The sequence below is a fragment of the Coloeus monedula genome (genome assembly GCF_965178545.1).
Source record: "Coloeus monedula genome assembly, chromosome: 7".
Taxonomy (NCBI): domain Eukaryota; kingdom Metazoa; phylum Chordata; class Aves; order Passeriformes; family Corvidae; genus Coloeus; species Coloeus monedula.
The window spans coordinates 7481415-7503100 of record NC_138787.1 but is presented as its reverse complement, the minus strand read 5'-3'; the positions used below and the strand labels follow the sequence as shown (position 1 = coordinate 7503100).

The 21686-nt window shown below is 38.7% G+C and overlaps 1 protein-coding gene across 2 annotated transcripts in view; it reads left to right on the top strand.

Moving 5' to 3' along the window:
• Positions 1-21686, top strand: part of CALCRL (calcitonin receptor like receptor) — a 63671-nt gene that overhangs the window by 10777 nt on the left and 31208 nt on the right. The window contains exon 1 of one of the 2 annotated variants that reach the window (XM_082284931.1): positions 2651-2747. The exons of the other annotated variant lie outside the window; for it this stretch is intronic. Within the exon in view, the coding sequence (XP_082141057.1) occupies positions 2725-2747 (23 nt within the window). The 5' untranslated portion in view covers positions 2651-2724. Of the gene's footprint in view, positions 1-2650; positions 2748-21686 lie in introns of those variants that run through there. 2 annotated transcript variants of the gene reach the window in all.

Here is a 21686-nt window from a genome sequence, read left to right as displayed (position 1 = left end):
TTTCCAGAATCCATTTGTAACATTTTTAAGCAAACACTTAAATACTCAGAGCGTTGAACATGACAAAAGGATTACATGTGATGATTTTTCACATCAGCTATGTTTTCCTAGAGGATGACCATTTCAAAGGGCACTACTTTCTTGGGTGAGTGTTATTCCAGTAAAGGGACCACAAAGCAGGTTAAAACCAATTTCTTTTGGGTTTCCAGATGGGTAACCTGCAAGTGATTGCTGAAATCACGTCTTTTGACGAGAGAGAGAAAGATTGTAAGCGTACTTTGATAGAAAATAAATTCGTTCCAGTCCTATAGAGAGGGAAGAACTCAGTTTGTCACAGACAGATAGTTGTTTCCTGACACTGGGCATTTGGTTAACAACTTCCAGTGTTTGATGATGTCATGGGTCTTATGGATTCTGTGTGTTTGGGGCCCTTTGGGCTTAACAGGAAGGTCACCAAGTTATCGAGCAACTTCTCTGTTTGAAGAGATTCAACTGCCTTTCCTGCCCCACTTTGCAGAACCGAAGCTTTCAAAGGCAAACCAGTGCTGCTCCTGGGAATTTGCCAGTATCTAGACCTTTTTTCCTAGCTAAAAACATAAAAACCCAAAGAAATGGAAGTAATTCTTTCCATTCTCCTTTGTGTTCCATCAGATCCTGTTGACTGTTTTAATCTAACAGAATCTCTGTATAGTAACCAAATGTGTCTTCATTCCTTCTCCTGTGCTCCAAGAGTCTTGGACTGCTGCATTTTTAAAGCTGTCTGTGTCCACAAATGTCTAGAAAAAGGATTTTCACTTTCCTGCAACCCTCTGGAAGAACTTACTGTTCTCTCCCCATAAAACTGGACAGTATATGTTGTAATAAAAAAAAGCATAGAAGCAAAAAAAAAAGCATAGAAGCAAATCTATGTCAATAATAGAAAAGGTGGTTGAGCCAGGAACCTCCTTCCCCCAGAAGACCTTTTAACTTTGTCTTGACTGCATGAGAGCACGTTTTTTAGAACACCTGTTTCTAAGTTGCATCTCTTGCAAAGAAGTGCAAGATATACATGTGGAAGTTGTAGTTATGTCGTCGTTTTTAGGAATGAAACTGCCTCTGGTTTTGTTGTCAGCAGAAAGGAGTAATAGAAAATCAGTTGTTGCATTGGCTTCTTTTTCCCCTTCCAAAATGTAGCAAGCATGTTATTGTTGTTGCTGATGGAAGATGCCTTTTCGCAGTCCAACGACTTCAGTATTTTCCTTGTTTTGTGTAAGGAAGTAACCTTTATAACATCCTGTTTTATTTACCAGCCGTATCTGTAAGCTGCAGGAATCCTTCCTGTTCAACTCACAACACAGTACTCAAGACAGACAGAAATCATTGATCTTCCTTAGAAAACTATTTCGTAACAAACTGAATAAAGCTGAGACTCTTGTCAGGTGTTTGTTTTAAATACCACCAATTAATACTTTTTTCAAAACTAGGAAAGGCTGAAGTGAGTCAAATGAAATCAAGAGTTCTCTTGCATCTTCCCCAAAATTCAGGGTGTACCATATTGAGCACTGGTCAGGAATGTGGAAAGTTTTGTGACTGATCCCTCTCTAAGTTCATACATCTCTGCAGTTCCTACTCTTTCGCTGGAGTTGGAATCCAAGTACAAAACTGCTATGGAAAAAGGCTGCTCTTGCATTTTTCCTGGCAGACTTAAAACCTGGAAGTATCTAAAATGTCATCAGAAAGCCTGTTCTCATGAGAGTCCTGTCCAGATTTCCAACAAATCTGGAACATTATCCAAGGAAATGTAGAAACCTACACAATCACACAATTACAGCAGAGCTCGTGGTTGAGTTTTCTTTGATGTGGCATGGCTCTGTTGGGTAATATGGTTTTGTTGGTTTTCTTGCTTGGCTTTCGGGTTGAATTTTTTTTTTTTTTTTGGTTGCTGTTCTTCCTTTGTCACTTGATATAAAAAGACTTTTGTGTAATTTTAGCTTCTTTGTCCCCTTTCCTTGTTAATCTTTTTTCTTTAATTCAGATTGATCATTTTCCATTCTCTTAGGAATGTGTCATCTTTTTATGAACAAGAGTCTCTTAAATTGGAGGGTGATGAGAGTTTTGCTGAATGAACTGTAGGACCAGTTCATACTAATTTTCTAATTAGAACTGGATCGCTAATGAAGATTAACTCAAATTAGTGAGTGGATGTTATTAAATAAAATGGGGTTTATTAGCTTAGTTTCAGGTAGATTTAATACTGAGTTTTATGCTATTGGTATATCAAATTGTCCTTGTCCACAAATCTTTTCTATATGTAAATATTAAGTAGTTTGACACAGTCCACTCCTTTGTTCCAATATTGCTCAAGATGTGCAATGCATGCAAAACTAATTCTGGAGAAGCTCTGCATGAGTGCAGTGAGCACCATGAGCAAAACAGCATGTTTGCTGGGCAAGGTGAAGCAATTGTCAGTGCTGTGGTGTGCTCGTGCTCATCAGTAATTAATTCCATGGCCTGAGCAAGAGCGCTCCGAGATCATGTTATCATTCCAGCACAGTCCTGCCAAGCAGCTGGTGCTGCTCCTTGTTTTTGTTTTTTTTTTCTCAGGGAAGTAGGACTGAGCTCACTGGAAATGTTTCTCATCTTCCACTGATGTAAATCAGTAAACATAATCTTTCAAAGAAAAACACTTTTACCACCCATTACCTGTATGGACAAATACGTGTTTTCCAGTGGTGACTCCAGTTTATGGTTCCTGTGTCCAATAACAGGTAAACTAATAAGATATGTGTGGTTTAAATTTTATTTATTTATTAGCATCCATACTCTCCTTAAATGAAGTTTGATAATCTGATAAGTTTAAATTAGTTAGCCTTTTAGGAGAAAAAGCTTTCTGTGATGAATGTGAGGGGTAAAACCACTGGTCAGCATAACTTGTGACTACAGAATGGTTTAGGGTGCTCTTTCAGAATTTATCATTGTTTACTTACAGGTGTTTTGCTGGGGAAAAAATGTATTTTTCTAACACCTACATACTGTCACAGCTGCTCATGAAGAAATGTTAGTAAGATTCCTACATTAGGTGAGAGACACGAGAATATATTCACTCTGAGGGGGAAAATCCAGGTCTTGGTAGACTGTTAAGTGTTTTTGCACTGAGACCTGTACTAGCATCTTTTTATCAACCTTAATTCAGCAAATATTAGTAAGCTTAGTTTCCAAATTGCTCTTATTAGATAAATTATTGTGCTTTTGTGCACTCTGTTCATAACGTGGAGGGGCTTGGGAGAAAATTAAATATATGGAAGGCTACATGGCTTATCCAACTATGCAGCTTCTTATTTGAGGAACTGAATTTGTTCATCAACTCCCAGTCTTTGGGCATCAGCCTCAGCACTGTCTCACCCCAACTACTATAAATTTGTACAGAATTTTTATGTCCTAATGTGCAGATCTGCAACAGTAGAAACAAGACATGGAAACCATGTGTCTCCAAAACTAAGTCAGGTCAGAGAGGACTTGCTCCTAATAATCTGTTCTCAAGTCAAAGATGGTTTGCTACGTACTTGTATTTGCTGATAAACTGGATTTTGTTTTCCTTTGCTCCTAATTTGTGAGTTGGCTCCTGAGCATTGCACCTGAGTAAGTAGCTTAGCTTTTACAAATTTTAAGTGTTTATTAGGTAACTTTTATAAGGACCAGAAATTTTCAGGCTTTGATGGTTCCAAGGGGTTTATATATGATCATACTGTATGTTCACACTGTGTCCTGTACATATTTGTACCTTGCAGCTGTAGCTTGAGAATGTTGTAAAACTGGCAAATGTGCCAGATCTCAAATGAACTGAAGAAAATGTGCAAGTTTGTTTCCAGATACTGGGATTGAGCTCTCTTTTTCCCACTGTCACCTTCTCTCCCATCCTGATGATTTTTTTTTCTTAAGTTTTTTTGTCTTCACAACAAATTGCTCATAAGACCAATTAATGTTATGGAAGCAGATGTTTTTGATTTCTTAGCAGTTTTTTTCAGGGATCAGAATATTTCAGGGGTCAGGATATTATATTTTTGTAATGCAATTCATGCTTTTCATTTATTTTAGAATACTTAATGCTGTTTCACAGGTGTAATTGAATTGGAACCTTTATACTCAGAACATAAGATTTCCTATCTTGGATCAGATATAGGCCACTGAGCTTTAGTATCGTCTGTTTGATTTCTATATATACCCTGTGCATGGTGCTTCCTGAAATGAAAAAAAAAAAAAAAATAAAGTATGTATCACCTTAAGAAACTGAATTTATTTTTTCAATTACTTGGCTACAGAAAAAATAATTTCTCCTTGATAGTCTTGGGAATTACTTAGTACTCTGAGACTCACATATCTTTATCTAACTACACATTTAGCTAACAAAAATAGTGTAATATTATCCAGACTTGACAGAAAGGAGTTGAATGAAAAATCTTTAGTGTTTGTGAAAGCTATACTCTGCACTATATAAAGTAACACAGTATTTTTATAATTATCAGCCATTAATTGTGTTGACTTCCTTCTTCTCCTAGAATTAGCACAGAAAGGAAGGCACACTTGTGTTTTGTTTAAAGCCTTGATCAACAACAACTCCCTAATTTTCTTTTTTACTTTACTAATACTCGTAGCTCATACATGGTATTTGTCAGACAAAATTCACATTTGCCCTCTAAGCATTTGCTAAGAGTACAACTTTGCTTCTCCAGGGATGGTGATGAACTGTGCACAAAGACCATTTGAACATCTGGATTATTGAGGGCAGGATCAATACTCACCACTTACTTGAACCTTGGTCCTTCCTACATCAACAGGAAATTCAATTAATAATATGAGCATCAAGCATTCTGCATGTTAATAATTTAGTTACATTTCAATGGCTGTGTTTTGGCTTGTGATAGTGTAAGGGCCAATGAGGTATGGAAAGAATAAATGAAATATAATCACAGTTTCTGTAATGAAGAAGCTTCTCAGGGAAGAGCCATGATCACACTCAGGTTTCTCCTGGGCCGGGAGAGCTGACAAGACAGGAGGCACTTAAGGGGAGTAACCCTGCAGAAATGACATGGAGCAGTCAGTTCCCAAGGTACCATCAAGCTGTAAGAAGAAACACGGGGAGAGTGATAAATGTGTGAAGACTCACATTTGTAGTTGTCTCAACAAGTCTGTCTCTGCAGTTAAATTTTAAGACCCCAATTCAAGTTAACTGCCAGTTGTAACAAAAAATGAGAGAACTTAGAGATTTTCACAGTTTTAAACAGTTCATACCTCTTTAACTGTTGCATGGGACATAAATTGTCTTAGGATTGTAAAGATTTGCCTTTAGAAATTGTAGAGTTGTATAATTTAGACGGTTCTGCTTTCTTATTTTTATGCACTTTAGTACAGGTAAGAAGTAATGTGCAATAATGCAAAAGTTATTGAAGCATTTCATCCCTTGGACATAAGTGCAGCTAATTCTGAAATCCACAGCTCAGATGCTGGCTTTCTGCAATAATTCCTCGGTTACCCCTCTGGGGCATAGATCCAGCTAGGACAAGGAATGCTAACAAACCTTAGGATGTAGCAGCAAGTAAATCATAACCGCTTTTGCCAAGAAACTAATCCAATCCCAGAGTGAACATCTCCACCTATGTCACAGTCCTGCAGGAGAGAGGATGTTGCTGACAGAAGTGCATCTGAGCTATTTTACAGTAGAAAACAGTGGGAGATACATAGGTTTTCAATGAGAATTTAATACAAACTGGGTGGGGGTTTTGTCTTGTTTGAATTTTGGGTTGGGTTTGGATTTTTTTTTTTTTGCCTTGAAGCTTAGAACAGGTTTTCATAAAGAAAATTTCAAGTTACACTGGTCAGAGGTAAAATACGAATGAAAGTGAAGTTAGAAATAGACTTTCCACAGCCTAAATTGTGAAAATTGGTTTTTGCAATAAATATAATTAGACAGTGTACCTTTCAAAGCTCACTACCTGAATATATTGAGAAATAAAAAGCAATTAAAAGTCATAGTTTGACTTTTATACAGTAGGAACCTATTGCTTAAAGTGTAGTATCTTTCATAAGTTGGACATTTTTAATAGCTAAAATGGAATTATAAGGAGGCTCTGTAAGCACACAGGGCGGTAGTGAGTGATGTTCCTAACGCAATCCGCACAGTTTTGGCTGTTGGAAGCTGCATTGTTAGGCTGCTGGCTGGAACTCAGGATATCCCTTACTGCTTTCACAAAAATCTCTTGGGCCCTTAATTTCCAGCTGAACAGTCACCAAAGGTCCATGGAAGAGACCTTGAGCAAAACTTAGACCTAACAGAGCAATGCAGATGCACTTTATTTATTTATTTTTAGTGCATGTTCTGTTTGGGCTTTTCAGCTCTTACAGATGTGGTGCAAGTATTTGAGAGAACTTCCTAATTGTTCAAGGGACTATCTAGATTCACAGCCTGGTCTTATTTCAGTGCAAAATAGCATTTCTCCTTGAATATATAAATCTCTTTGTCAAATATTGTCTCTACAAAGATACATTTCTTTTGAGCTCCTCTGGGAAGCAGAGAAGGGTGCTTGTGTATTGCTTTTGTAGGATTATACCTTCAGAGCTGCCATTTCTAGGGCTGTTTGGTAAAGCTCATCAGTGTCAATTAAAGCCTCAGAAATCTGAGAGAAATATCACTCTCTGTTGTATAAGTTCAACTGAGAGTGATATTTAAGTAAAAATGATCTTTGATGGGAAAGAATACCACCCTTTCCTCTACCTCCTCTCTGTACTTCAAGATCACTTGAAACTTTTGGTCCCTTAAACCCTGGGAGGAGCCATTTCCTGCAAAAAGGGCTGTGTAAACAGGACGGATTAAGGGCAGCCTACAGTGCTCATCTGTCCTGGTGACTGGGACACTGCAGTCACTGGAAAACTGCTCAAGTCATGTTTGCCACGTTCCGGATGCTGACAACCCTGCTGAGGTGAGGTGTCAGCTCTGCGCTGGGATCTCACCCAAAGTTTTCATAGTGCTCTTCTGGCTCTTGTTGGGGTTTCTCTAAAAGTTGTACTTAGCAACGTGCCCTTTATTTTCAGTCTTTGGAGGTGGCCCAGTGTGTGCGACCCTCTTTTCACAGGACCTTTGTTTCTGAGTTGTTTGATTCTGCTCTGGGCATGGTGTGACTCAGGGACTTCAGTGAAACTGAACAGAACACACACATGCTGTGTGGTTTTTTATTCTTCATCAAATTTTAATTTTTTGGGGGGGCAGGGGAGTTGGTTTGGAGGGGCTTATTATTATTTTTGTTATTATTATTATTATTATTCCTGTTCCTTCAGCTCAGCCCTTTATTGGGAAGCCACTAATAGGGGAAGGGTTTGTTCGTGTTTGGGGTGGGATGGGATGACATGACCTGGCACTCAGGCACCTGCTGCTTACTGGGAAGCCCAATAGGCCTGGCTCAGTCCATCCAGGATACAGCAGATCCATCGGGGCCAAGTTTGGCAGGTGTCTCTTACACCCTCAGGGCATCTCAGAGGGCACTGGGAGCTCTGTGAGAGCCAGGGAATTTAGCCTTTGGTCTTGATCGATCTCCTGACCCACACAGGTGAGGAGCAGCATTGGCAGGATGCAAGATGTGTGCATTTACAGCTGAATGCAACCGTGGTCTAAATGCAGGCACTACTAGGGGCTGATTACCCCACCAGAAGTTTGGAGAAATAGCAAAATAAGATTTATTTCTAATGGTTTTGTGCTTTCTGCAGTATTCATATGTGTTGTTCACCTTTTGCTCTTGTAAAAGTTCAATTAAAAATAAGAAGGACGATCTTGATTATCTAGGCAGGTCCATTTCCACTGCACCTGTTGTGGGTGTCCCTGGGGTATTTTTTGGAGAGCAAAATAGGTGATGGTGCTGGTACTTAAAAAACTCAATTTAGCTTCTGAAGTTAACACCTATTCAGTTCCTTTGTTTTGTTTGGAGTGCAGAGAATTGAGAATTCCTTGGTGTGCTTTGACCACTGTGAATAAATTTCCCCAACTAAAAGGACTGTAGAGTTGTTCAAAATCACTTTTAGTTTGAATGCTTCAAAATCTAAATGATGGATTGACTCTTATGTCTGCAGATTTTTAAATTGATCCTCGGTAATGATAATTATCAGGTACTGGATTTTGAATGTGCTGTGGTGTTAAATGGATATTGTGCATGCTATTTTAACATAAGTTGTATTCTACATTGTAGTATTTTTCACATTTTTGTCTACGAATACATTCTCTGACCAATAATTTTCTCATGGTTCCTGTCTTTTCTTAACATTCTTGTCCTCTGTCAGGATGGCTTGCTTAAGAGCTGTGATTCCTTTGTGATTATGTGTAAAAGAGATTTCTAATTCCTCTTAGGTCTTTATGCGGGTACTGAAGGAATCAGGAAAATCTAGTGTGACTGTTTAGTAGATTACGAGAATCAGATGTTTCAGTCACCTTTATCAATGCCTGTCTGTTTTAGGTGACTGGTACTTAGTTGGGATGTAGCGCATGATTTTCATTACCCCAAGTAGGTAATCTGCAGTTTCCAGTTGTGAATTGCAGGTAGAACCTGATGTGAAGCTGTGTCAGTTTGGTTATTGGGGCAGAGCATATAAGTCATTATTGAGGTAGGTGAAAAAACTGACATCCACAATGCTGCTAAATGCAATTCAGTCTGTGGGGTGAGTGCTTGAAATGGGTAGCAAGAGATTAGAAGGGGATAGAGCTGGAGGCAGGAGGTCACTTCAGGTAATGGTTCCTTCTCTCCATGGGAAGAGTATCCCATGTTTCTAAGGAGCAAAGAGAATATTCAGGTACATTGTCTCACTCAAGTAACTCTTAACACTGGGAATTCCTTGTGGGAGATGCTCATTTAAACTCAGGTGTCCCTAGTGAGAGACATTAATATCCAAGCCAAGCCTGAGAAGGGATTTTTGTCCTGAGACTATCTCAGAGACACATATGTGCAACTCCAGGTGAAAGACTGGTGTAGATGATAAATGACTGATAATATATTAGGAGAAATATTGGTTTATATTTTCCTGACTTTTCATTTGTCTGGGTTTTCTCTTACTTGACCCAAGGAATTTTACTCTCTATTTCCAGTACTTCTGATGACAATCCCAACAGAAATGAATGGTAAATCCATTGCTAATTGTTGAATGGATATTTAAACCTCAGTTGTAACACAACATGCAACATAGTGGTGGGCAAATCTCTTAAATTCAGTTTTTTTTCCTCTGGCACATTAAGAGTTTTATTGCTTATGGCCTTCAAAAATTGTCTGTTAGTTTAGGCTTCTCAAAACCTGTAAATCCAAGTGGACTGATCCTAAACACTGCACTTTCTCACTGGTATTCACTCCTACAGAGAAGGAAAATTATATCTGTATTAGAAGCTGAAATTTATTTATATTCCACAGACTGTCTGTCAGACATGAAGCTGGTTAAAATAGCTCCCACAATAGATGTCTGTAAGAGCCACACACAGCTTAAGAATTCTTTCACAAAGCCCTTACTGAATATATCAACTGACTCTCAACTCTTTGATCCAGGATCAGTTTTTTTAATTTTCTTGCTCCTGTCTTCACTTTATATTCTTTTTTGGTGCTTCTCTATGACCTTAAAGGAAAAACTACATCGAAGGGCTATTTTTTATGATTTTCTTGCTAGAACTGAAACCATTTTCTTCACAGGGTAATGATTCTACATTTGGTAGCATTATATATTTTCAGTAGCTGACTTGGGTCCCACCATTGGATTAGACTGAACTTCCCATCAGTTTGGTAGTCTGATTTTCAACAGATGCTTTAGGGTCATATTTCTTGTAATGTCTGACCCTCAGAGATCACCAGCCAAGTAAGGTTCAGAGTTCAGATCTCTGGGTGATGGCCACTTCAGATTTAAAGTTCTCTGTTCCTTAAAAACGCTCATCAAAAGTTTCCTTCTGTTCTCCAGAGCCTTGTAAAGTGGTATAATGAAGCAGCCTGAGGATCAATAATGACTTCAAAGATAGAAGTTGTCTGGTGGCAATGACATGAGAATGGATTTACTTGTCCCTGTGGTTGCAAATGAAGCTTTCTGATCTCTCAACATCTTATTGAATTAATATTTGGGAAATTATGTCTTTTAGAGTAGAAAACCCAAATACATGTAAAGCGGTCAGTGTCCCTCCTGATCAGGGTCTGTATCTAATCTGTTCTATGCTTGGTTTAGACAAAGCTGAAAGTACTTTGCTTCCTAGTCTATAAAACACTTATGTGATATCTAGAATAACTAATGCCATCAGTAAAATGCCACCAGTACAGAAGTGTTTAGCACTGCACATTCAGTAAAGGCTTGGGATACCACAAGAAAACACCAAGAATAAAAATGATTTTGAGATCCCTGATCTTGATTTTGAGTATGCTATACTCATCATTGAGCAGTAATAAAGTAGATTTGTGCAGTACTTGGTTTCTAATACTCTCTTGATAAAATGAAATACATTTACTATTTGGGGAGGAAACCAACCAGGCTTTATTCCTGTAAATTTTTATTTCTTTTGGAATCCTGGAGGAGTTATGGCAATGAGAAGTTACCTCATGAAATGTTACCTGTTCTTTGTGTGTAGGCCTGTATCAATTGCTAGGCTTTTTTTTTTTTTGTAGAATCACTTTCAGAGTCACTAAGGCATGTACCTGTTACAGAATTCACCTGCCAGCAAGACTTGCATCCAGTTAACATTTAGTACAGAAATCCTGTGTCTGTTACCTTAATAGTCCTTTGGAAAAACACAGTTCTTACGGCTTCAGAAGAGAACACAATCCTCTCTCCAGCATATATGCTGATTAATTCAGAATATCTCATTCATTACCTGCTTGTTTCAGCAAATATCCTGCTCCATCAACAGCAGGAGGAAGCCTATGCAGGAGAAATCTGGATTTCACCAAAGGAAGCTTGGCATAAGCTACCATGATAGAAATAAATGCAGGAGGTTTTTTATTTGCGTCCGAATGGTTCCCTCGCATGGAGTCACTTGGGTGATGTTGTTTCCGTTGGCTCCAGCAATGTCAAGGCCATTGATGATGAAAGTTCTGTACTGTTTTTCCCCATTGCTTGGAAAATTGTCTCTCCCTCCTCCCTCCCCCCCTCAGCCAAATCTCTGCCAAGCAGGCAGCTGTGAACAAAATTTCTCAGCAAGATGGATTTGAATTTTCACATGCTCTGTGGAACAGGATGCACAAGTACAGCTTTGAGAGGGTAACAGCTGAGGGGTGCAAGTCCAGACTCTCTGCAGGTGCATGAAATGGGATGAGCCTTTTAAGATGTCTTATTAAGTTAAAGAGTACAGGAAAAAAAAATAAAAATGCATGCAAAGTACATTTCTTAGTGGGTTTTAGTAGCTCAGTCTGAGGGAAGTAATGCCTGCAAGTTTGATGTCCACCCTGTGTATCAAAGCCAAATTCTAATGCACTTGTAGCTGAGACACTGACCGAACAAGGGCAGCATCTGGTCTGTAGAAATACATATTCAAATGATTATTTTTTAACTTAATTTGGGTAGAAATCCTTATAAAAGCTTCCCATCAAATTCCATGCGGTTTTTTTCTGCCAAGGGCTTTTTTCTGGAGTGTGAAATCAGACTGAGGCTTGTGTGAGGTTTATTTTTCTCAAGGAAAATAAATGCAGGATGTGAGTATGCAGAAAATATGGACACCTATATTAAAGCCATATAATATTTTCCATGCTTGCAGTGGAAATTTTCATCTGCTTGCAATTTTGACAAGCTTTAAACTGAGATTTTCCATTACATTTCCCGCCTTTATGTTATTGTTAATATTACACCTGGAGGGAAGATAATGTGCTTGAATGTATAAATAATGTGCAAATAAAATTTATATGCAATTCATGACCAGAATAGCTGTGTTCAATGCACGTTCCTCTGCTGTAGCTATAGTGCTTGTAATGTTTTATTACATTTGATATGTAATATTTCATCTTCATGAAGTATCTTGTCCAAGTGAGACTCCAGTTTTTAAAGAAGAGATTTTTGTGTCCAACTTATGTAATATTTTTAATGTTCATAGTATTTTATTTTGGTTTTCATTCAGGTAAGGGAGGGCAGAATACTGCAAAAGGATATGGAAAAGTCTGTTTGTAATTAAAGGAACACTAATTGGGCTTTAGGGACTGTGTGTAAGATACTCTGGTCTTTCCCACGGCCACACCCTGAGCATATGATCTTCAACTGAATTCATGGAAACATTCACACTGCTTCCTACAGATTGCAGCTGGCACTGTCTGTAAAATCTCTGCCTCACAAAGGGCAGAGGGGTTTATGTGATAATGTGCAATGCTGGGTTTCATTCTGCTGCAGTGTTACTATACAGCTCTGTGCAGCAGACAGAATGTGTTGTGAGAAGACCGAAATACACAATGCCAGTGTGCAGAAATGCCGGCTGTGGCATTGCTGGTGTGGCAGGGCCGGCCCTGTGGGCCCTGCTCCGAGGATGGGAACGAGTGCCGTGCTGACCCTCAGATGTGTGTGCGGCTTTCAGACTGCGTGCCAGCCAAATTGTCAGCTCCCCCACCAACTACTCTTGCTATTTCAAACTTTTCACATCTTTCCCAGCAGTAGAAGCTCTGCAAGTAGAATTTTTTTCAGTGGCACAGAGTCACTTCTCTGTTAACAGCATGAAAATGTAATAGGGTGTCAACTGAAGTATAAGGCCAGCTAGACTTGTGCCTGTCCAGTTTTCAGCAGTTCTTACTCTCTAGTATTTCAAAATGTGAATTAAGGCTTCAAGAAGCAATTGGTGGATAAATTTGAAAATTAGAAAAGGCTTAGCTTCTTACTTTCAGATAAGGATTATGTACAACTTCAGGTGGAAGAAATTTTACCTAAGAGATATTTCAGAAAAGATACAGAACTGTATTATTTCAGTTAGTGCTAAAGAGTTCTACTTAGATACTCTTATTCAGACTAAAAGACTGAGCTCATGTAAAAAAGAAATTACTCTTTTAAAAGTAAGTGTACATTGACAATGATAGTTCATAAAGACCAACACTCAAATGTGTTCTAGATGGTTGAAAATGGCCTTGCCTGTCCAAACAGTGCTAAGTGCCCTATGGAGGATTGTATGTACAAAACAAGTTGAGACTCATGTTTATGTGGATGCCAGTTGTTTTGTGCCCTCTGTGTCCAGATCAGAATGAAGAATGCCTCAGGCAAATACTGAGAGACATTACTGCAGTCACTGGGTAGCAGTTTGCCTCTGTTTCAAGGATCTCATTTTGTTAAGCTGGTTAGTTAATTGCTTTGATCCTGTCCCTGACTTTTAAACTGACAATATCTCTAGCAAAGCATTTCTTTCTCCTGGATGTTTCAGCCTGTGTCAGAGTTTTGCTTATGTCGATATTCCTGTGGGTGTGGCAGGGTGTGGATGAAGCTGACCATAATTTCCATTTAGAAGACTATTAATGATGGGTAATACTTTGCTCAGTTTGTCAAAATGTTAACTCAAATTGACAGAAAATAATGTTAATGCAAAATATCATTGGTTTTAGCAATATCTTGGTATATATCATCCGAAGGAAATGTGGGCAGAGGATAGGAAAACCCTCTATCACTCTGCCTACTTTATGGCTACCTTAAGATGATTTCTGCAGCTAGTCTGTGAGGAGAAAGAGAGAGATGTCTCCCTTTATATGTCATAAAGAGACAAGCTCTGGTTATAAATGTAAAGAGAAAATCTTTGAGGTTGTTGTGTTCTTAGTCTGTCCTTTGAGTGCATCCTTTATTTTCTTCCATGAGAAGTCATTCCCAAGCCTTTGCCCTTCTCTCCTGTTCTGAGTACAGGCCCCGTGTCTGTGTGGGCCTCGACATGTGCATATACCAATATGCAGGTATGGACTTGAAAAATATATAGAAGGTAATTTGCTTCCATACTGTTGAGATTAACTACCTCTGGTTTAACTTCCTTGAGTCCCACGGACTCCTTTACAGTCAGCATACCCTGTGTGAGCCCAACTTAAATCATTTGCTGTTAAAGTGCTGTTTTAGTAATGCAACAGATGGAAAAACATGGAAAAGATGGGGAATAGCTGTAGCTAATTAAAGCAAAGGAGACAAGCTGCAGTCCACTAGAATTCAAAAGGTTGGTTTTGGCTGCTGCTTGTTCTTGGCTTTTCTACAGGATGGATTAGTAGTTTTGATAATTTAGCACAGTATAACAAGTATTGTCTAATATTCAAAGGGTGAAATAGTCCAGAGCTTGCACTTTTGACTTTTGGCATATGAAATTTTAAATTTAAGAGGAAATGTTCTGAACGGTGGTGACTTAGGTTGACCTGGTAAAGGCTTTGAAGTAGCTCGTGGTTTGGTTTGTTTTAAATAAGTATACAAAGCTGAATTTTTCTAAAGCTGCCTTAAATTTACCTGAAGTTTTTTGGACTAGTGAATGCATCAGAAATGTCTCATGAGAGAAGATGTTAATATTTGGCATGAACTTTGCAATTGAAATTTCATCTTTAGCCAGACTAAAATCATTGCCAGTGAAAGCTGCCTTGGGGATATTTTAGTTCTCTGTACTGCGTTTTGGGTTTTTGTTTGGTTGTTGTTGTTTGGGGTCTTTTTAAGTAAAAGAAAGAAATGCAACACAAAATCAGAAGACTACCGTGCTTCTGACATTTCCAAGAAGAGTTTTTCTCTGCACTTTGTTCATCAGTTCTGTTCAAGTCATTGACCAAAGGTGAACCCAAAGTTGGGACACTGGTTCTGATGCAGTGGCTACACTTTGTTTATCCTGGCAAAAGCAGTTCCCTTTCCTGGCCACCTGCTCCCTCCCCATCCTGCTCTGAGCTGCTGCTATGCCATGGTCCACCTGAAAATTAACAATTTCATTTAAAAAATCATATTTTGAAACTTTATTGCTTTATTTATAACTGAATGAGAATATTTTTGTGTATAAATATTCACACTTCTAAATGTGAACCTAAAGGAAACTGATGTAAAACCTGTAAGTTTCATAGGATATGCTCAGCTGCCAAACTGGGCTGGGGCCAATGAGGAAAAGCCCGAGTGGTAAACTCTCAAAAAAACAAAAGTCCTGGTACATTTTGCTTAACCAATTTTCCCATTCCCATTGCCTTGTTCTGACCTTGAGAAAAGTCTTTGAACTGTGGAAATACTGTTCTTGTAAAATTAGCATGTGTCAATGAAGAAATAACAAAAAACTTTTAAAACTCAGCCAGTTGAGAAAATTACTTCATGCCGTAAACATTTTCACAAAGAAACCTTTGGATCTCTTTTGGGTCATTATTTGGTAAACAGCATCAAATGGAGTCATTCAAATAAAAAAACACTGCCTGAAAGGGGCACACAGAGCAGCAGGACACTCTGCAGCTTTTAAACAGCAGTGGCTGGGAAAAAATCCCACTTCAGCATCTGAACAAGGGGTGTTATACAGTCTTAAGGTCTGTTTGATGAATTCATAAATTCATACTGGCTTGGCTTTAATTCAAAACAGAAATAATTTTCCTTGAAGGTGGAGAAATTTTCTTAGGAGGACTATACCCTATTTTTCATATATATCATAGGATTTCTGAAGTGGAAAGGGACCATGAGGCTGATTGAGTGCATGTCTCTGCTCCTGGCAGGACTACCTAAAATTAAATCCTATGACTAAGAATATCAGTCATATATAAAGGTATCTAGGGAACTATACTTATATACCTAGTAAAAATGCAGGAGCTCTCCAACTTGTTAATAGCATGAAATCCATGGAAAAGAATGAATGCCATGAGCTATTCCCTTTTATTGAAAACAGTGTGTTAACTGGAACATCCTTGCCACATCACTGCAGTTGTTTTGGAAGAAGTAAAATTTCAGGAAAGTTTATTGGATATATTTCAACCCATTTTTTAAATTACTATAACTGGAATATAATACAGTTTGAAAATAAAAAAACCTAAAAAGGGAAGTACCAGGCCTGAATCATCTTGATCCATCAGCTGTTGGAATTTAATCATTCATTAGTCTGCCATCATCTTCATTTCTGTTAATAGTCGTTTCCAGGATGTTTGATAATGGATTTTTACAGATAACAGTTCAGCAGAGCAGAGGAGCCTCCCTTCAAAGTGGCTTTGTGCTTGAGTGATTGCTATGGAATTTCAGTGCCATGGATTACAGAACTTTGAACTGAACTTCGTGAGTTATGCCTAGGAGCAAAGGTAGCTATGCTGATGGATTTTAGGCATCACGATACAGTTGGGTTAGGGCTATGGGGTGAAAAGGGTTAAGTTTGTAAAATAAGCATAACAGCCTGCTTGCACAATAGTAGTCAAATAGCACTCACTGGAAACTGTGGAGGCATAAACTGTCGGAAATCACAATTGCATCTCTTGAAAGTAAAGCCCTAGCAGTCTCTTGGTAAAGATTTTACTTTGCCAGAATCTCTGTTGTCTTCATTTAACTAGTTCCTCAGGAGAGATTAATAATTTTACTTTGCTTTGATATTTTCAAAATTCATCTGCTGCATTTCTTTGGCACTGTTAGATAGCCTGCTGACTTGTAACTGTAACCCTCATTGAGTCCTTGCCATCCGTCCACATGGCATTGCACGATCTGTACATGTGTCTGCTTCATGTGTCCTTAAGTCAGTGGGAAGTTCGTCATATTGGACAAGGAGGGGTAGAGCCTTCATAATTTATAGGGAAAGCATGGAAAGCACAAGGGCCAAGAGATGACTTTTCAGTGTAAAAGCAACAAGGAAATACTCTTACCTTTTTTATCAGTGGAAATACTGCTTTAAAGGGCCAAAATTGGTGTGATGGACAAAACCACAAAAACTCTGCTCTGCACTCTGCTCTGTGGAGAGGAGTAATGTTGACCAAGGGCAGAAATTGCAGAATATGCATGGCAAAGAACCTTGTAGACATTCCCTCCTTCAAAGTCTTATTTGGAGAGCTTTGTTGTGGTGGCATTTCTTGCTGAGTTTTGTTGGTTGGTTTGGATTTTAACTGGACCTCCATAGCCCATGTTTCTCCTCAGAATAATTTACAATATCATCCACACCTGCGAATTGAACAAAAGAAGTGTTAGAAAATAGAGGAAAACTAGCACCACTATCACTCTGTGATAGGTTCTTATAACTTTAGGTGTTATTGGAACTGGCCATGAGTGTTGCCAATTACTGCTAGTAATTTCTGTCTGGTGCAGGTGACAAAACTTATCTGAATGGTTGCCAAAAGCTATTCATGGGAAGAAGCACCCAGGAGGAATTTAATCTGTGCAATTTTATATGCAGATGGTTCTGCAATCTCTGCGAGGACTCTGGCATACAACCAGAATGATGCAAAAACAAAAGCAAAAAGCGTGCGAATAAAGAGAATACAAGATGTGAAACATCTTCATGAGCCAGTCCTAATTTCCTACTTGCACAGCCCTGTACCATGAGACCAGCACAGCACATGGCCCAGGAACTAAACAGTGAGGACTTTCTCCTACAGAGCTGAACTGCCACCTGCACAAGGAAGTTGCTGTAGAATAACTCAGGGGTTAAATTGAGATATGCCACTGCATTTCTTTGCTTCTGTTAATCCTCAAGACAGTAAATGCCATTGTGCCACAACTGCTTCCTAGGAGAAGTTCACGGAGGGAAAGGTGGGGAATGTTTGTGTGGCATTATTTTATTTAACTTTACTTTTAAGCTCCATAATTATTAGGAGGATGGAGTAATTCCCACACATACAGCTGTGAGCTGTTATGGGATACCATTGAGCAGTTTGTTCAAATCCTGGTAGAAGTGGTTCCCTCAGAAATAAAGGTATATTACCCAAATAGGAAGATTTCCACACTGCCTTGCATTATTCTCTAATATAAGTGTGGAGACTTTACAGTCCGTTTCCAGGACTCAGTGAATCTGGTGTGTATTATTTGGCTGGTGCTGCCCGCTTGCAGAGCCCTTTTAGTCAGAGAAGTATTTCCCAGAAAATTCATGTGAGTGAAGATGCAAGTGGAGGCTCCATCTGCAATTCCATTTGAAGCTACTGGTCTTGTTGGTTTGGGGGAGTTTTTTATTAACAGTGCAATTTGAACAGCAATTCAAATTAGGGACACTTTGAAAAGTATTGGGCCTTTTCCAACTTGTTGGTTTTTGCCTTTATCTTGAGCTGAAACAACCAAACATTGCCTGGGGTTTTAAATACTTCAGGTTGTATGCCTCCCTCCAAAAAGAACCAGAAGTAACAAAGTGTCAAGAAAATACCCATTCTGACCCATTTTCAGTGGGAGATGAAGGTTTTACATCTGTATGCAAACATGTTTAACGTCAGTGTTACAAGGTTATAGCACGCTGAAAGGTTTATCATTTAAACTGCACAAGTTCTGTGGCTTTGGCTTTTTTGGCATTGGAATGGTTTTGTTGGCTTCCGGGCAAATCAAAGATTACCAATTAGTGAAAAATGTTTGGGCATTTATGGATGGACCTGCAGTGACATAAGAAGGCTCTCCCTCCTGTCCCACTCACACAGAGTTGCATTCCCACTTGAAGTCAGATTTGAGAACTGTTTGAGGTGGAAGCTTCCTGTGTTTTTTGGTTTATACTAAATGTGGTTTTCAAGTTCAAAAAAATGATTTTTTTCTTTTTAATGACTGATTTTTTAACCCTTTTACTGTATGGTTGAAATGGGAAGTGTCTGGAGCTCAGCAAGGGTGCAAGGGTGCCGCTTATTCTTGGGAGGATGGGGGAAAGTTAAAAGTAGAAACAGCTGATGAGGCAGGATGGCTCTAGAGAAAGCGGGAGGAAGAGAAATGTGAACATCTGTTAAAGATATACCAGTGACTATTTTAGCTAAGTCCAACTTGCAGTTCCCTTTTAGTTCCTCCTTTTTCAGTAGGTGTCACTGCTATCAGTGACAAACACAGCGTAGGCCTTGGGAATATCCTTAATGGCATCTCCTTTGTTGTTGTTGTTGTTTCATTTAAGTTATCGCAGTCTTCACTAAATGCACAAATATGCACTAGAAATAAAAATGATATTTCAGAGATCTGGAAGATCTAATTTAGTGTTAAAATTCCCCATTTTTTTTCTCACTGATCTTCCCTTTTACTGGGAAAATACTTCAGCCAGGGGACTGCCAGTAGCTGTAGTGTTGTGTCTACACCACCTCAGTTTCAGTCAATACCTGCCATGTAAATCCCAGTCCTACTGGCTTTTGTGCAGATTCCCACTGTCACATAGTGGGAGTCAAGGGATTCATTCAAGACACTCAGATTAATCTCAGTCCAATACGGTTCTTTTCTCTGCCCCACAGTGGACTTGTCAGAATAGCAGAACAACTTGGGAAGCATTATTATTTAAGGAAACCTAAGAATGGGTCTCTTTTCACCATTTATTTCTTGTGTGCCTAATACCTTCAGGCTTTGAGAGGGAAAGAACTTTCTGAGAGTTTAGTTTGTATCTCATCAGAGCAGATGATTAATAAAAGCAGCCTGACTTTCTCAGCAGTACTGGCTTGCTGCCTCAGTCAATGGAATATGTTGCTGTCCATCCTTAAGAAAGTTCTTAATTTTCCTTGGAAAAGTCTTCTCCAGACTAACTGGAATAAACGTTCAGTGAATGAATTCATGTAGTGATGCAAGAAATGCTTTCCTGGAGTCCAGATAGGCATCCGAATGACCTTCATCCTGTGTTTTGTAATTAAGGCCATAAGTAGTGATGTTTAGAATAAGGTAGTGGTTGGGGTTTTTTTTCTCTCCATATGTTAGCAACTGAGGGAAATGAGTGGAAAGCAGAGAGTGCATTATAGGCTTGACTTAACATTTTATCTCCTGGGAAGACTTAATAATTTAACAGCAGATATTGGAGCAGTTGATAGGAAATGTCTACAAAAACACTAGGTATGAAAAGACTTGGACCATTAAAGGAACTGAGCTAAGGGATGACTTTTGATATTGTGAAACAGAAATAAACTTGGACTCTGAATCAAAGCAGATAATTTCTGCCTTTGTTTATATGATGTTGTATCTTTCAGATAAATTATAATAAGCAAGTGAGAGCAATATAAAAACATGCATTTTAAATTTTCCAGCCAAAATTTGTTTCAGCATAAGGATTTTTGGAACTATTGTAGATAAAATTATTTTGAACTCTTGTATACATGTATAAAAAAACATACACTAAATTATGGTTGCTATTTTCTACTTGGTTCATCTCTTGGCTTGTCCTGTGCACATCATTTGTGGATTTTAACCCTGCGCAGATGCGCTTTGTCATACTTGGGAGAGAAAAGATTATTGACTTTGCAATAAGTTATTAATTCCAATTTCCTTAGAAGGTCAGGGGTTTTCCCCCTAGGAAAACAGACACAGCTGTAAATTAATGAAACATGTGATAGGTTTGAATTAATCATTACCCCCAGTTGTCATGCAGAATTGAACTCATATTGCTCTTCTGTTAATTTAGATTTATTTGGGTATCTGGTTTTAGTCAAGCTTTAGTCACTACACAAAGATATTTAGATTTCTCTTTAGTTAACAGATCAAGGTCTTTACTGTTACCTATTCACTTTAGTTCTTACCATGTGGATTTTCCAGGGAAGTAGTAGCTTGAACTGAGGATATATTTCATGTATGCTAATTGGTCTTCCTCTAAGTGTTTAAAAGCCTTCAGATTTGAATTTCAGAGCCTCACCTGTGCAATTTGCAGCAATCAGTGTTCCAGGATTCCATGCCACTGGTAAAAATAGAAGGAAGATTACAGATACAGTTTTATTCTGGGTTAAACAGGTACAACTGATTTTACAACACATTTCTTGTACTTGCATCAGGCTGTACAATAAACAGCAGTGATTTCATATTTAGTAGTTAGTATGTCGTACAAGATACAGTTTATTGTATTATAGCTGTATTAGGAGGACCCAGTCCTAGTGTGAAAGCAGGAAAGTAGCAATGTCAAATGCTTGCTTTTGTGACTAAAATGGGGGTGGATTTTTAAAAATGAGCTTTTTGTACAGTTAGGTCTGCTGGCCAATGTACTGCCAGTTGTTTTTCATTCCCCAGTTTCTCATAGCACATTGCTGCTGGATAAGAAAAAATTCCAAAGATGAAAGCAAGCGTGAGGGGGAACGTGGCCTGGGTCAGGACTCAGGTTTGTGTGTAGGTACAGCACCCACAGCCCTCTGGATTTGCTGGCACTGTGGTCTCTGGGCTGGATGAGCTGTGTGAGGGGCTTTGGGTATGCAAGGTTTGTGTCTTAAATCACTTGGAGTCTTGGAGTGAATTCATCTGTACAAGGGAGCTAAACTCACACAAGTTATTGCTTTTATTTTAGCTGAGAATAGCTTCATTAATGCTGCTGCAGTGAGATACTTGGATTTTTGAAATGTGGTTTAGTTGTAATAACTAAACTGAGTAGACAGAGGTATTTTTCCACAATGCAATCAGAAGAAAAGCTCTTACCTCAGTTCCAGGCTCAGCTTTGTAATCTTCTCACGATACTTCAGGACACTGAAATATGAAAAGGCAAATCTCTTTGGCATTTCCCTTCCTTTTGAGGCAGTTGTCATGGCAGGGTTACGCTAGATGGATGGTATACATGTTTCATAAATAATGGTGTATATTTTATGCTTTGGGTGAATTTTTTACTTCAAGAATCAATTCTAAGAAGAGTCTGCAGTGTAAAGTGGTCATAGCTGGCTTGGGTATTGGTG